General features: G+C 42.1%; 1 protein-coding gene across 2 annotated transcripts in view; it reads right to left on the reverse strand.

Annotated features, from left to right (window-relative positions):
- efna3b (ephrin-A3b) overlaps positions 1-17878 on the reverse strand; it is a 72142-nt gene that overhangs the window by 7901 nt on the left and 46363 nt on the right. For both annotated transcript variants that reach the window (XM_086311725.1, XM_086311724.1), the window contains 3 exons: positions 3041-3333; positions 2229-2294; positions 1166-1243 (listed from right to left, as the gene is read on the reverse strand). In XM_086311725.1, the coding sequence (XP_086167851.1) occupies positions 1166-1243; positions 2229-2294; positions 3041-3333 (437 nt within the window). The remainder of the gene's footprint in view (positions 1-1165; positions 1244-2228; positions 2295-3040; positions 3334-17878) is intronic.

Consider the following 17878-nt stretch of genomic DNA (forward strand, 5'->3'; position numbering starts at 1 on the left):
GAGGGAGCGGTATCTCACAGAAACTCGCATGACCTGCAGCTATTTGCCGCAGCCAGTCATGAGTTTTCTTACGACAATTATTAGAACAAACTGACTTACACGCGTGCGCGCATGCGAGCGCGCGCACACACAAACACTCAGGCACACGGGGAGATTAACAACAACGCAACGCCATATTTTACAAGATACCTTGGAGGAGAGCGTGTGATAGCTAGACAGGATTATGATTGATACCAGCATGCCTGGTTGTGTAACGGCTGCTGGATAGGTAGGCCAAGCTACCTGCATGTTGTTACTGTGTTGCTATGCTGTTGCCACAACACTAAAAATCAACAATATGAACAGGTGATCCCAAAGTCTGTCATTTTTTGATTTACTTCTTCGCTTCTCTCTTAAATCGCTGCCAACAGATTTCACATTATACACACGATCAATTTAATCATATAACTCCAAATCGGAGCAACACAACGACAAACAGGAAGCAGTTCCAAACGGGCAGGGGCTATCTGAATACGGGATATCTAAAGAGGCCCCGCTTTTCTGAATGAATTTTATACTTTTTGTTGTAAATTTTCAAGAAACTCTGTGTTCTCTGCTCATCTGGGTGAAAACGGCATGAAATGTGTGAAATGAATATTCATGTCGTTGTTTAGCAGGATCAGCAGCTTGCCAAGCCAGCTGGCGCTGTGAAGTTAACTGCGCTGAATATCATTTCACTTGGTTAGCCACTTTTGATGCTGCACAGTCGCACTGCCATCTATATCAATATCATTGGTCAGCCAGCTGACGCGTTCAAAGAATAATGCTGATGATCTTCTACCATATGCGTTTTTTTTAAAAATTGCAAGCAAATCCAATACAAGCGTGTCGTATCCATGTTTGCAATAATCCACTGCTGAAAATACAGCGAGCAGCATTAATAGGAAGTTGTTATTCCATATTTTCAGTCACTTAATATTTCAGACTAATAACTAATACATTGTTGCTTGTTTATGAATTTATGAACTCTGCTTTAACTTCAATGAGACGTTGAAGGCAAATAATCTGATTTCCTTGATTTGGTACTAAAGTGATCAAAATCAGAGTCTGTCGCTGTTTTTGTGAATCGAGCTGCAACAGACAGATGTGTCTTACACTTCCTGAACTTCCTGTGTGTATTACTCACCAAGCTCATCAATTTTTAGGCCTGGTCTAAGCGTGTAGACTCCATCTGTAGGCCCTGGCTCATCGTCCACATCAGAAGCTGTGTGTGAGAGAGAGAGAGAGAGAGAGAGAGAGAGAAAAGTAATTGAGCTGAAAAAAAAGGGAGCAGGGGTTAAACTATTGCTCCAACCAAGAGGACTTTAATTACTTCCAACATGACATCCAATAGAGTGGCATGACAAGGGTGCAGGGTTGAAAAACCCCACAGCATGCCGACTGACAAGCCACAATATCACAAGAAGCCCTGACAAAAAGATAGAGAGAGACGGGGAAAAGAGGGAATGTGAGGAGAGGCAGATCAAACTGAAGAGAGTCAGTGTGTGAAAAGGGATGGAGAGTGATGGAGTTGTGGGGGTGAAAGAGGGAGGAGAGGTTAATACTACAAAGGACCGGACAGGCCAGGGATCAAAGTCTGTGTGTGTGTGTGTGTGTGTGTGTGTGTGTGTGTGTGTGTGTGTGTGTGTGTGTGTGTGTGTGTGTGTGTGAAAGTGAGTGAGAGCGGGTCGAGAGATTGAAGGGTGGCAGGAGAGCGAGAGAGGATAACACTACATATACATAGCCACCCACTGACCGCACACGGCAATAAATGGATTCTGACAGGGAGAGAGGGAGGAGGGGTGGAAGAGAGAGGGAGAGGAGTGGAGAGGAAGCAGGAGGGGGTTGAGGGCCTTCAAAGCTGAAGCTGCTCCCTTTTTTTGCTGCTGTAAAGAGAGGGAGAGAGAGAGAAAGTGAAAGAAGAGTGAGACGGGGAAGAAGAGAAAAAAGAGGAGCTGGGACGTGGGGGGCTATGCTGTGAGTGAAAATGCTGCAGGAGACTCAGCAGCAGTATTAATAGCTCTGCCTGTTTTAGGCTGTATTTAGATTGTGTGTGCATCTGTATGCAGAGAGTGTGTGAGTTCGTTGGGAGCCTGGTGCTTTCCAGATGGGCAGAGTGGCCAGATGGGTCCAGGTAAAGCCTGCGAACAAGTCCAAGCATTATAGGTCAAACATCACCCCCCCCCCCAAACACAAAGCAGGAGACTTACCCGTGGAGCAGCAGACGTACACTCGTAGTCTCAGACAGGCGCGTCCGTGGTGATGAGTGGGCGTGGCTGCACAACAAAATAACACACAATAAATTAAATGCCGTGTGCACTTTTGTTACAGAGCTTGTACTTAAATATAGCCAGAATTAACCGTTTGGGTCACTATTATCATGCATTTGTTAAATAGAAAAACAATCAGCCAGATGTTATGTTACTACTACTTGACTAATCAACCGGCTGGCAATCAGCGACACAAAACAATGACTCGAGAAGGTGGGTAGAATGTTTTATTGCATGTGGTCTGAAAATGTTAGGATGGCACATGATTCTTGTAGATTTGCTCACTTACCTACCAGAATCCTACGTTAATATTACCAAACCCACAAATACACACAAATATGTACAGGAGTAAATGAGTACTGCACCGATTATACAGTCAGTAATATCTGTTTTGGCACTGTTTTATGACAGGCTAAAAGTTCATTATTTATACAGTGGCTTGTTGGCACAAGGTGCTGCAAGTTAATTTGATTAGCAATCAACAAAATGGATGAGCCTGCACGGCTGCAGGGCGATATGATTAAATGTGAGGCTGCAATTTGTCATCCCCATATTACTCGAGGACATGACTTGGATGATCGAGCCGAATATTCAAAGATAAAAGTTATATGTGTAATATTGTAACGAGCAGGGTTTTTTTTAACCTGCTGCTCTGACCTCAATAACATCGTTCTTTAATATTTATATCTAGACATTTACGACATTAGTGAAATTTCTTTTATAAGATATACAGGAGGTTCGATTCCACTCACAGATGTAGTAATACTCCTGGCCGACGTGGAACTCGTAGCCCAGCGAGAAGGCGCTGTAGCGCTGGAACTTCTCGGAGAACTTGATGGGCGCGTGGGGGGCGTGAGGCCGGTTACACTCCCACCGCTTGAAGCCCATCTGGGGATCACAGCTCCTGTAACCGCGGTAGCTGACCATGTAGAGGACGTACTGCTCTCCGGTGCCCACCATGCGCTGGCTGTCGTTGTAATGAGGGCAATAGATGTCCAGGTAGTCGTTGACGTTCACCTGCATTGTGTAGCCCTCCCTACGCAGACTGGACAAGCAGAGAAGCAGCAGAGATTAAATTATTAAACACTCAAAACAGCTACATATAAATATTACTTGAAATTCTGGCACTTTCTGTCATCATTTACATCATTTTTTTGAAATCAGTGCCATTGCAAAGCTGAACAGAGGTGTTGATGAACACACATTTTACACTCTTTATATTATGAGTGCTAATTTTTGAGTATGTTCGTACACAGATGACACAAACAAACATAAACATGCTTTGGGCATTTCCTCAACACTCAGTATCACATACATCACTGCACAGCAGCAGCAGCGATGTAACATCTCAGATCACTGCACGGGATTTTGTCTTTCGGATGCTTTCTGCTTGAACAATCACCGGGCGTAACACAAATCTTTGTTTCAGAGGTATCGAGTTATTAATACCAGTAAGCGGGTGTGTGCTTAAGGGGGCGAGGGTGTGTATTCGTGGCTGCGGGGCTGCTGCATGCAAAGAATGCGGAGCTGGCTCTTCAGAATGGACTCAAGGCCCCAGGGCCACAGCTCCTTCTCCTGGTGTCAGCGCAGCGTTGTCCCCTAACCCCACTGCTCGTACATCAACCTGAGCGCAACGTTGCACTCACGTCAACCGTCAACGTCCCGGCAACGTTTCTTACCCCCCAAAGCTCATATATCAGCGTCAACCCTAAAAAAGATTCAGCTTGACAGGAAGATAAGGTCTGATTCTGTGTCTGGGAGCTTGTGTGCGCGCCTATGTGTGTGTGTAGTTTCTGTGACAAAGTGAAATAGGTTCTTTCCTGACATCCAAAAGCCCCTTTTTTTCTCCCCATCACAGACACGGGCCCATATCTGTGAGACTGAGACAGGCTGCAGTTGTAAATCATGCACACTCCGATGAGCATGTGCGTACACACATCCGCTCTCGTTCACTCAGACGCTCTAGTGGTGACACCATAAAATCACAAGGGGGCAGCAGTGTGTCATCCTCAGCCCGACTCTGCCTCGCTCCCTCTTTGCCAGTTCTAGGTCATGTCTCCAGGGAGATTATTATTCAATTATTAAATGAAGATCGAAACACTGCTCTCAATGTCTCCTTCTCTCCATCACTTCTTACCGCTCTCTTTAAATCCATCCTGAATTTCTTTTTTCTCTGACCTCTTCATTTTTCTCTCATCTCTTTCTTTCAGAGCAACCTAAGACTAATTGTTCGACATTCATCCTTTACTCCTTTTGCCTCGTCTCCTATCCACCCCTCTCACTTTCACTCATTGCATCACTTAATAGCCTGCAGAGGAGATTTACTTTTTCTGGCATTAGTGGTAGAAAAATGCAGAAAATGCTTTAAGGGAACTATATTTATAGTGAATGCAAAAGAGAGAGACATGGAAAGCAAGCGAGAAAGGACTCGAGTGAGCGATGAGTTTGGTTCCACTAGGGAGGTGTGAATGCAAATTGAGTAGAAGAGGAGTGAAAGCCAGAATAGAGCAGACAAAGAAAAAAGAAAAAAAAAGAAGCAGCAATTGGCGAGTTTTATGATACCAAAGAAAAGCAAGTTTTGAAAGATGAAGTGATAGTGGCAGAAAAGAAAGTGAGAGAAAATGAGGGGAAGGGCATCTCAGGGCATCTTGAATAATCTGAAAGCAAATCACTCCTCCAAGATAAAAGATGCCACAGGATTCCCACTGTGTATGTCCTGGTTTGGTGTGTAGTAGGTACGAATGAGCATTTCTCCGAGCGTACAGCGCTGCGATTTGCCAGCCATTTATTTGATATCTTGACATCTTTAGGAGCCCCATCTCTGACACGCACACATGTACGCACATAAAATCCTACATAAGTGACTTAACAGCAAAACCAATCTTATATAAAAGTGGCATCAGATCATATAATAGCCTTTGTTTCACGCCGTGGATAATCGGAAAATCAGACCAATTTCAGAGTGAGATTAAAGAGCAGATAGAGCATTGCAGTCTTATTCATATATCACAATAATTATACGGCTCTTGCATAAGCAGAAAGACTGATTGCATTAAACAAAAATGATCCAAATTCTGAACTATACACAAGGATTTTTTTATTATTATTACTCGATTAATGACCAACTACGTGACACAGAAGACATGAAAAGCTGAAGAAAAAAAAAGCAAAAACCACGCACAATAAATGCAATGTGGCATTTTGAACAATTTTAACAACACAATCAGATTTCATTATATGTTGCTCATATAATAAAAAATACAGTGTGTTTGAATATTCGCTTTAAATGTAGTTATGAATTATGTGAACTGAGACTCTCTCATCAGAAGAATGACCCCGATGAATTTGACAAGTTGAGATAAATTTTAATCAGAAAATATGCAGGTAATAAAAACGAGCCAATAAAGCATGTTTTGGTTTTACTCGAGTGCGTTACACAGTAAGGCATTTTTACATTTTAGTCGATGCATATGTCAGTAAATATAGAAACGTTTCAGTATAAAGCAGTTCAGTTTAACTACGGCTCAAAAGATGTCCAATAATGTGGCCAACAAATAAACAAAAAGCTTTTAAGCTATAATTTACTGCATGAGTGCGACACTGCATTAGAATCCTGGGTCAGCGTTTCCAGTATATGCAAGACGCTGTTAACATGCTTTGCTCACTATATTTTTAACCATAATGGTACACACTAATGTACTCATGTTTTTAGAGAAATGTGTTAATTCTTCTATAAAACACTTTTTTTTATTCATTTTTATTTACCAACAAAAAGTCGACTCACAGTTACTGAAATATTGACGACTATCATTCATGTACCAAAACATTCTTTTGAGCAAAGAAGCTGCGATAGTCACGTACCAGCCATATCGTTCCTGCCGTCTGCTTCAAGTCCAAAGAAAATGCAATAAATATTTTAATTTTAAAAACAGATTTCCTGAGAGTCGTGAGCGAAAGTCGCTCTGGCTGAGAAGACTATCACAAAATGTTCAGCCTCATTTTGGAATTTTCTTTTATTCCCCTCTATGATACCGGAGTTTATTAGATCGTAACGCTTCCTGAAATTCCAAACAAAGAGAGACGCAGCGATACAGCCCAGCAGGTTATGAAAAGTCAGAATGTGCTGCTTGCTGATGCTGCCTCCTGATGCCTCAGTTTCCTTTTGTGTTGAGGCACCACTAATTTCCTCTCTTACAAGTGATACCTGGCTAGGTGACGCTGATAACAGCCAGAGACCTGATGGGACATTTCATCGGCCTGAGCAAAAGTTTCCAAGAGCAAAAGATCACTTGTATACAGATCCGCCAGAGAGATGGAGCGATGGAAAGACGGAGAGAAAGATGAGAAGATTTATAGCATGAGACGAGGGGTAGTTGGGGTTAAAAACAGCAGACTCTAGCAACCAGAGAGCCAAGGGTGATAGCTGGAGGGAGTGAGAGCGAGCAACAGCTAAGAGCAAGATCAAAGTGGGCCTGGATCAATGTCACTACTGTAAAATCACATCAGAGAGTGTGAGGGAGATACAGAGAGAGAGAGAGAGTATGTTGCCTGTATAAATCAGTCATAGGCAACATAATGCCACAGAGTTACCCTCTATCTACTTATTATCTGTGTGGACTGTTGGAGCATCATATATCAATAAAGCACTTGACAGTAAGCGCCATCGTTCCTTTTTATAACAAGAGCTAGTGGGACTGGCTTACTGTGCTCTTCTGTTGGTTACATGGAAGATTTTGTGGACAGCGGAGGACAATAAGGATAGGTAGAAGCTCAAATATTTAATTCAGCGAGAGGGTCTCCCCCTTAGGACCATGTTTTTTGTGAGAACAGCACATTGGTCAATATGCTGCATAGTGTATGGCACATCTATGTGATTCCCATTACGTGGGATACGTGTCCAGGCATAGCTCCACTATTTCACTGTACCAGCAGTGTTTGATTAACTGCTGAAAATGCTCTCATTTGTTACAATTATTCTAATGCAGGGTATTTTAAACAAGGGATGGTGTGAAAGCTCGCTGATGCCCCGGCTAAGGTGGAAAATGTTACTTATTAAGCATATTTTTCTTATGGCTTATTAAACCTTGCCATGACAGGTAAGCAAATGTGGGAGAACGTTACTTTGTAGCAAATTTTAAAATAAAAGCTCAATTTCAGCAGTGGGCTTGAAAATTGCCATGGAAACAAAAGGAAAGACATTAAAAAACACAATGTAACAGATAGCAAACATTAGTACATAGATATATAAAAAAGAAGAAAAAAAAAGAAGAAATCAAAGAATATAAAAGTAATGCTGCTTTGTTTTAGTGTTCTTAGGCTGTGGATCGCCTGGTTTACCATCACGCTATTACAGAAGTTTGTGGCGCTGTCATTACAGTTGTTCTATTAGTCACACCAGTGTTTTTTTCTGACATGATTTTATACACCAAGTCAAAATGCTTGCTGCGAAGAAGGCCATCTGATTGATTTTTCCTTATTAGGGGAATCAGATTTACTTTTAGAGATATCTCTGAAAATGCAACCATGACAGACGCACAGTAATTTGGAGACGTTACATTCTGCCCCTTTCAAAACTATGATAGTGTCAAGATAGTTAAAGAAAGGCCAAGTCTGGCTGTAACAAACTTTCCCTCAGTAACTCTGACTCACTTAGTTTCTGAACTAGAGCTTTTGAACTTTAATACAACATGCTCAATCCGTTTGCTATAAATGACACAAAATGTAACATTGTGGGTTCATGTCAAATACATCACACTCATTTGAATATCCGTCGATGTGTACACATGGTAGAAAATTTTTCAGAATAAAAGTTGAGCCGACTTCACGGATGTTACCTCAACTTTGTGAATGTTGTCTGAATGTCCTTGTTAAACTTCCTGGAAAGAAAGAGTTTGTTTTCTCCTACTCTATATCGATTAGATCAAATTTCACTGGGGGGGATAACCTCATGTTTTGCTTGGATTCTACCAACTTGGTAATACATGCTGGGGGTTAGCTGAAGCCACAGTAAATACTTCAAATAAGGGTTTACAGTTTTTAAATTCTTTGGCAACTCTTACTCTTACAATGTACTCTGGAGTCCACTGTCTAAGCTCTCATTTGTTAACCTTGGGTGGACATCCCAGACCATCGGGAGTTCAGTACCAAAATTTGGCAAAGATGTACATCTTAAGTTTCCTGATGGTTATCAGTGTAAAACATTTTAATGTCATCATGTTGCCAACATCCACCTAGCAATGGATGAGTTAAATGACCTGTCTTTTTTTTTTTAGCTTTTATGCACCTATAATGCCTTGAACAAAAGAATTATATAACTTTTATCATACACCATTTAATTTATATCCACAAAAGTTAAATTATACCTTATATAATATGCCATAAAGCTCCCTGGCAAACAATTAGTAGCAGAAGAAAATGACCTGTGTTTACCTTTTATTACCTACGACACTATTGGTTTATTTCATCACAATAACATCTCATTTATAGCCACAAAACTTGAATAAGACATCCACAACCACCTAGCAATGAGCTAAAATGACCCATTTTTAAGCAACAACTACCCTTGCTATTTTGTTGCCAGCAGCACATAAACCAAACAATATTGTCACACAGTTAGATCTTTAATAATAACACTACTCTGTAAAATATAGTGTTACAGTCCTATTTTCTTTTTTACCTAAGTGGGTGTTTTCACCTTTGGAAGGTGGGGAGGAGTGAGGAGTGAGGAGGAAGACAAAAATTTCTCATTTGTCGGTGATTGATGGAAATTAACGTGTTGCAACTCTCTCCGAGTTGTAGCCATGCACAGCTGCCTACTCTCCCACTCTCCAGTTATTTAAAATAAAATTTTGATCTAAATAAAAATTTAACTTCAGGTGCATCAGAAAGCGTCACAGCTGTACCGTCCAATGATAAAAACAACCATCTCCCTGCACGCTGGAGAGATGGTGTTATTTTATTACTTATTAAAGTATGTTTATGTTTTTAAATGCTGGCAACAAGGCAAAAATAAATCATTTATGCTTTTTCCCCCTTTGTAGTAATACATTTTTTAAAAAGGATGTCAGACGCTGTATTTTATTAAGCTTTTTAACAACTTTTTTCTTTTTCCATCAACCTTCTTTGAAGATTAACCATTTTGAAGCTGTGCTTCAGCAACACAGCTTTCTATAGTAACTCGGCACAGTGAATGCTAACTTATCTTTGGATTTAAGTATGAAGCATTCAATTTAATTTTTCTAATCATTTGCTGATCAAAAGTGGAAAACCACAGGTGGCTGATTGGGTTGTAAGACTTTAAGTGTGCGTTACTGTTTGCCAAGATAAATCAAGGTTAAAGAAATCAAAAGAGACACACCTGATGGGCACAAGGTAGGGCTGGATTAAAACTTGTCCAGCAGTGTTACAAATGATTGCCAATCAGGACTTAAAAGCCACTTTGCCTCCAGAGGCCAGACTTCTTAATCCCATCTCGGCTCGCTACAGAGATGCTAACATTGTTGCGGGAGGACTCCAATCAGCCAGCGGAGTGGTCGGTGTAATTGAACGGCTCCCCCGGTGAATGGAGACTCCCAGAGATCTGTAGCATCAATGAGGCCCTCATCAAAGGCAGACACGAGTCTTTCCCACTGCCTTGTCATTCTACTCTGCCTTTCCTTCTTTTCTCATCACCTTCATCTTCAATCTGTTTCTGTCTACGTTTAACACCGCATGAGAAGAAGCGCGCAGACAAATTTTGATTAAAAACTTGCGTAGAAGCTTGCTCAAATGATGCCGTCTCATTAAATACTGGTTGCAGATGAATTTATCCCTTTATTTGAATCCAGCTGGATTAGTTGAAGAACATGTACAGTATGTGTGTGTGTGTGTGTGTGTGCCTGAATGTGTGTGTAAAGTGGTGTTTGATAGGGTGTAAGGATTGAAATGGTTCTAAATTCTCCCCGTTAAAATCAATAGCTGTCTTGAGTGTGTCCAACAGCCTGGAATATGCTCCCTTTTCTCAAGGCCACTGCACACACTTCCTCTCTCACACACATACAGCCCAGGCCTGCTGAGCGATGTTCCATCGTTGGTAATTGATCAAAATATTACAGGTAACAGGATTTATTCCCAGGTGGCCTCTCACACACACACACACACACACACACACACACACACACACACACACACACACACACACACACACACAAAGCACCGAAATGATCACACAAGTAGCATTGTCCAAATCACTCCCTCTTTTGCTTAATTTCTCAGCTCTCATTTGACTTTTTCGCTGTCCTGTCCGCTCACTCCGTCTCCCTTCTTCCCTTCCTCTCGGTGTCTGTGGATATTGACTGCACGGTGAGAGAGAGAAACTGTCCCAGCAGCACAAAACCTAATGGCGAGCGTTATTAGCCCTTTGAACCGAGCCGTCTCGCTCGCACACAGAGCCACATTCGGCGAACACACTCCCACACCATTATGTATAATAATAAGCATGTTCTCTTCCACACGTGTGTTTCTGCAATCAATCATACATGCGCTTTTTGTGGCTCTTGTTCAAACACTCGTGACACAGATGGATGAATGTGAGGAAATTAAAATGAACAAACGCACATGGAACACCAGATGGCAAAAGCCGAGGTCAGAAAAAATACAAAAAGAGGGAAAAAAAAAAACACATGCTGAATAAGACAAAAGGCAAAAAAAAAAACAGATCAGAGACGAAGGCGGATAAAAGCGTGAACGACAACACCAGGAAGGAGGAAAGACAGAATACTTCAATTAAGAAAAATGTTGTTTAACCTGTGAGTAAGACCGGGACTTGTGGTCTTTACCTTAATTTGCGTGTTTATTGATTTTGTTTTCAGCTTTAATTTATTGTCCATTTCACCACCATCCCACCCACACAGCCTATTTTACGCTCCAAAGACTTTCTTCACTTTAAGGCTTCTTTTATCTCCCAAACCCCAAGTGTCACCCTCCATGTGTCTGCCAATACAAACCCATCTTTCCTTCTTATTCTGTCACTTTGTTGCCATCAATCCACCCTGCGTTGCTCTATCCCTCTGTTTCCCCACATCTCCCTCTGTCTCTGTTCCTAAAGCCCTTACATGAGCAATAGTGATCCCATCAGACACTGGGCCAGCAGAGGCAAAGAGACGCACTGAGAGCAGAGAGTGTATGTTCCCTAAGCTCTCCCATGATTGATAGTGATCCTGTCTGATGGCTGTGTATAGACTCAGCACTCAGTGAGACATTACCCTCTGACCCAGCTATTGATTCTTGCGTTCCCCGCCCCAAACACACAACTCTAGCCTTGACCCCCAAACACTCATGCTGTGTGTACAGTCCTACAGATTGATAGTTTTGCGGTGTCCTGTGAAACCTGATCAATCTGCTGCATAACAATCGCTCTCCCTGCCTGCCTCAGCCCACTTCCTGGCTGAGTCACACGGCACCAATGTCCTGTTGACTGATGTGTTTGGGTCAGGGAGGCTTGAATATCAGGGCTGTGGGGAAAAGAGCTCCAGCACTGGGATAAACGGTTCTCAACAACAACAAAAACATTACTCAGATCCCTCTCTTGAGCCACTTTAATAAGGGATCCGGGGCAAGAAACGCTGCTTGCCAGGCGTAGGGACAATGTAGAATGAGAAGAAACGCCATCCATCAAGCAGAGCAGGGTCAGGCAGATAATTCTTTATCTGCTTGAACTTGTTTTAACCTACTTGAACTGTAAGGTGGGTGGGGTCTACCATATAGAAGCTGGAGCTACTTAACCAAACTCTTTAAAACTCAGTGAGTTGATTTTCTGTGCCATACCCAGCTGTGCTGCTCTGTGAGACCAACTCGGGTGATGCAAGAAAAAGTATCCCTCAACGAGCACTTCAAACAAGGTGAAACAAAAGCTCAGAAGAATTTAAAACCCTTATATGACCCTCAGCCAATATCGCAAACTCAAGTTAAAACCAGAGAGACTATATTTCACCATTGTAAGTCAAAGGAGGCAAAGCCACAAAGAAAAAAAGAAACCGAGAGAAGTGCCAACCGAGCTCCAGCTTAATGGGCTGCCAAGACAAAACCACAGCTGGCTTTCAACATTAGTCTCCATGACGACTGAAGAAGCCCTTGCTATGGTGCTATTGTAGCAAAAAAAAGAAGAAGAAAAAAATAGGAGAGGGGGCGGACTACAGGGGTTCATTGCTTTGTGCAAAAAACCCATCCCCTCTTTATCCACCATCTCCCCTCTGTGTCTCTAATGGCTAATTAAGTACCACTTATTACTCTTTGCCATTATCACAAATCATCAGCTATTACTGTGGCAAATTTGGTTTCACACTGTTTTTAGGTGGAGAGTTTCTTTTGTTACGTCTCAGTCCGGCTGCAAAATGAACATAAAAATAAAGGCTAAAAGCAGTGGGAGAGAGCAGGGGTGTGTTTTTAACGGCTACAGGCAAAACTCGAGTCGGTCACGTCCTTTACGACCAGTCAGACATACAGTGCTTCACTTGTACATAACGGGGGGAGGGGATTGCCCCAAAGAGAAGCGCTTTTTCCCAAAAATGTACAATTAACTTACCAAGACATGGCAACATATTTTAATTTTTTACGGACAAACCGGATTAAATATTGATATTTTTATTAAACACAAAGTCGAGCTAAATGGATTCAGCTGACGGGGTTGACTTGCCAGATTTACTCCTTTATGACTCATCGAGGTGGGCGCTTATAAAAAATATATGAGGGAAAAGTTGAGAAAAGTTTACCAACATGAGATGGAGAAGAAACTGATTGGGAAGGAGGGATAGGCAGAGCAGACAGCGAGAGAGAGCTAATTATGTGAAATGACACAAGAATGATGATGATATACCCACACAATGATAACACAATACAGTGAATAAACACATAACTCATCCTATTTGCCTTTTAGGGGTATCTTTCCTCTTCTATTCCACAGATATTGTCATATGCCCATGATTACTGCCTTGAATTGTGCTGGGCATCGCTGTGCTGTGATGCGAGGTTTAGATGGCACTATTGCAGTTAGTATATAATGTGTTTCTCTGCGATTCCCACGTCTTCTGAGTACTATGTCATTATAACAAAAAGCCCCCTGTGACCTTTCAATGTTCTCAGTAAAAAAGAAAATAACATCAGAACAAGCACATTTTAAAGGCACTTATAAGCTTTGTTACTCTCAGGGTAAGATACATCAAAGTGGCGAGACACATAGTGGACTTGGTTGGACAAGCAGGCGCCAGCATGAAGTATTTAAGTGTTTAAAAGTGTCTGGGTATTCTTGTCAGATAGGAGATGACATTGAGCTCTAACATTTCTATTAATGCATTGTGACGGGGAGAATTAATTACATATATTCGCATATACTAGCTCAAAAAGGCCTGAAATTAAAGAATGCAGACTGAAGCGCGGTGCTAATCGAAACAGCAAGCATTCAATTAGCCGTTTAGGAAAGATGGAATCAATGGAGTAAAACAATGAACGGAGAGAAAAAAAACCTGCACAATGTTCTGCCTCACTTGATCTTGAGAGTTTTCTATTTTTATTCTTTATCAAAGCTGAACATAAAAGACAAGCGGAGCACAGATGTTTCAGCGTTAAGACCTTCTCCAGTGTGCGGGCCAAAGTGATAACAGAAACAAACGGATTTTGTTGGGTGATAAATGAGCTAAAAATCTATCAATGCCAGTTTTTTAACTCAACTCGGTGACTGGTGCGGAAACAGAAACTTTGACTTTGGGGAGTATACTTAATCACTCAGCGACTGTGTGCAAGGAAGTGGGGGTGGTCTCTGTTACTCATTGCAACTGTATATGCTTTGCTTCACTATATGCTCAATCATTCCCCCTAATCAGGCCTGAGAAATGCTGAGAGCCAATGGTCAGCTCTGAATGGGGCCTGCTGCACAAAACCTCCTCGCACTCGGGTATAGTGCTTTTCAGAGAAACGCCATTTTAATTTGCAGGACAATAAACCAGTAAAGTGGACTATTTGCACAGTATCACTGCGGTGTTTAGATAATCAAAGGGACACGGGCTAGCCTCGTTTGCCATAGTAATGTAAATGCACTGAAGTACAGTGAGTGAAACTGATAGTGTAGGATTATGAGCTAGAAGCCTTAGATCGTGTGGATTTTATAAGCTTATCGTGCATCTGTCTGTGCACGTTTGCAGGTGTCGTTGTCGTTGTCTGATGATGTGGCTGACTCTCTCTGCTGAACATGAGCAGACTCTGTCAGACTCGACAGTCTATCAGTGCAACATCCGTCTCACATCCCCTCCTACATCCCCCCAAAAGCACACACACACTATCACTCGTTCTGCCCTACTCTCCCTCCTCTGTCTGTCCATCCTTATCAGCGTCCTTCCATCCGTCTCCTGTTCAATTTTTCATTTCAGGTTCAATCTTTCTGACGTCTGCTTACTCCTCCTCTGACGACACCTCTGCCTCCCTTTCTGTCTTCCTCTGTCAATCTGCCCCCACCCCCCCAAACACACACACACACACACACACACACACACACGCTCTCTCATGAAGTCGATACACCTCTCGATGTGGCGGCGACCTGCCAATCATCATGTGACAGTCTGTGCTTTCATCTGGACTTTGTGTTTGTGTGTCTCCCAGGGGTTTACTGAATGCACACATAATAATCACAAAGTGCTTCACAACAAAACACAAGAAATAAAAGTGTAACATATAACAACGTAAAGCAATAGAATTCAACATAAAAGTTAATTAAGGGCTTGTCTGTATAAAAATGTCTTCAACTGCTTTTTAAAACAGTCAGTGGCGTCTATACAGTGTAATAACAGTGGAAGACAACCTTGGTGCCACTGCCTGAAAAGCCTGATCACCACAGGTTGTGTGGGGCTAGCAGCAACCTCTGGAGCCAACACTGGATTGATATGCGATCTTCTGCTGATGCACAGTCTGAAGGCGATCCAAAGCTGATTTGTTGAAACGACTACAAAGCGCATACTTGGACACAAGTGTACAAGTAGGGATGGGTACCGGTGTCCGGTGCCATCTGACATAAACGGTAGTAACCAGACCGAAAAGCAGCACACATTTCGGTGCTTTATTTCGGTGCTTTTTTTTCCTGAGCTGTGATACACTTCTAGCCAATCATTTTACGTTTCCGAGGATAGTAGGCGGGCCCAGGTACGTACGTTCTTGTAGAGCAGAGCTACAGATTAAAAATGTCCAAGGCGAAGCGGTCAAAAGTCTGGCTGTACTTCACAGCAAAATATGCAAACTCAGCAGCAACAAGCTGATACTGTGATACTGTCAAAGGAGGTAACACCTCAAATCCGATGAAACACCTGGCGACGCATAGCGTTTTTTTTAAAAGCCCAGAAATGCGCCGTATTTGATAGCTTGCTGCGAGACCTCACACCGAGCGCATCTACTGCGGGTGGGTTGCCTGTTATGCAACATCCCCCAAAAACACGAAGAGGAGAGTCCTGGCCCCTAGCCCTGCCAGTGTAGCAGAAATGATGACGGATGATGATGGCAGCAGCAGCCGTTCTTTTCTGCGTGAGTAGCTAAATGTTGTTCGTGTGTAATTTACGTTGAGTAGGCTAACCACGTTATTACATTAATGCATGTAAGGTGAACTAGCAAACATCATCATAGCTACATGCGGCTGTCTTCTTGTTTAATGGCAGATACTCCCTTCACCCTGGCCAAAAAGGCTAAAATGACCAAAGAAAAAGTGGAAAACAGTTAAACATGAGAGGTTTTGGACAAAGTTTGTGTTTTTTCCATTGTTTAAGCACTGCTTCCAGCCAAGAGTGATACCATATATGCCCCATAGCTGCAGAAAAGGCTAACATTGTTATCTTTTTACAAAAAACAGCTGAACATAAGAGGTTTTTGGACCAATTTTGTGTTCTCCATTCTTTTGAGCACCGTTTGAGCACCGGCACCGTTTCAAAAGTACCGATTTGGCACCGGTATCGGATAAAACCTAAACGATACCCATCCCTATGTACAAGTGGTTCACAAATGCAGAACACCTGCATTTGAAAGGAGTATAAGACTTCTAAAAAATAAAATAGTATCATAAACATGGGAAAAATATCAAGTTTTCTTTTCCTTCTATGTTCTTGTGCGTGTACTTCATGTGACTTCACATCTTTTGCAGAGACTGATGAGAAAAAAAACCAACAATACATCATGGTGATATGGTTTTTCTTTGATGAGCTTTTCTGGGTTTCAGTCTTTTCTCTCATTCTAACTACTGAACTCTTCATCTTTTTATTCCAAAAACAAACTGCAGTTGCTGCTGGAGGCATAAAAAGCATCACATTGCATGTGCCCAGAGGTATTTCTGAAGAGAGAAGAGAAAATGAAAATGGAATCAGTTCAATCACTATTGTGTGTTTTTTGTGTGTTTTCTTATGTGGGAATGGAAAGAAGCAAAGTTAGCATTTTTATGTAAAGACTTCAAGTCAAGTGATGTCCTTTGCATTAAACGACATGCAAACGTACACCTGGTAAACCAATGTTAAATCATGTAACCGATGGCCACATGGGTCCGTTTGAGATCTCGTGCCTTTGCCCAACTTTAAGGTTTATGGACATCTTTCTGAAATGTGTTGTATTTATTCGTACTCTGGCATTTATTCAAAGGGGACAAAGCTGTGGGATGGGTATATGAGCTCTCATAAAGTCAGCCCACGTCCCAGTGCAACATCCTGGCCATATAAGCAATGCCTGCTCTGCTCTGCTTTGCTGCTGGAATATGAAATATGCATGGGCCATAAAGAGCATATGGACCATCCGTCTCAATACGCGCCACAGAAAACCATCAAAAAGATCATTAAACCTAACACACACTGGTGTGCACGCACACACTTACAGTATGTACACACCAAATGGCACACAAACATGCACTCCCACGTTGTGCATAATGGTTTATCAGTTTCAACACCAACTTTCTGCTGACAGCGCACACGCAATAACAGTCAAAAGCACGTACACACAGCCGAGCAAATACTTTTTAGGAGAGGGAAGAGATTTGACACTGATTCGTGTACATTTTTCACTCGAAGTTCCTCATGTTGATGTAAAGACATTACAAAGAGCAGCAACATAACAACAGGCGAAAAGAGTCCTCACACAGAGAAACACAAGCAAATGTCTCGACTGTCTCAAAGACATAAACAAACACACATCCACATGCATGTGCCACCCCACTAAGCTGTCACACTGTCTTTATTTTCTTTGCCACACTTCTGTCAGGCTCTGTCACTGTCAGGCTCTCCGGCCCTCCACTGCAGGGAATTAAAATTTAATATAAGCCACGCAGGGAGGGGAAAAGAGTGAGACACGTGGACAGACAGACAGGCAAACAGATAGACAAACAGACATGTTAGCATACCGGAAGAAGAAGAGGAGAAAGGCATAAAAGAAGCGAGGGCGAAGAGGAAGAAAATGAAAATTATTTGGGCAGAAAGTCCATTTTCATTTATTCAAAATTTACAGAGATGACAACTAAAAACACAGCCTACCACAAAGCACTAGTGCATCCAAATCTATCCATCTCTCTACTTTCATCTCATCCCTTTTTTCGTGCACATCTC

The sequence above is a fragment of the Aulonocara sp. 'chitande type north' Nkhata Bay genome, linkage group LG11 (genome assembly GCF_057382095.1).
Source record: "Aulonocara sp. 'chitande type north' Nkhata Bay isolate Kocher_YH1m ecotype deep benthic linkage group LG11, A_spYH_male_GT1.1, whole genome shotgun sequence".
In the NCBI taxonomy this organism is placed as follows: domain Eukaryota; kingdom Metazoa; phylum Chordata; class Actinopteri; order Cichliformes; family Cichlidae; genus Aulonocara; species Aulonocara sp. 'chitande type north' Nkhata Bay.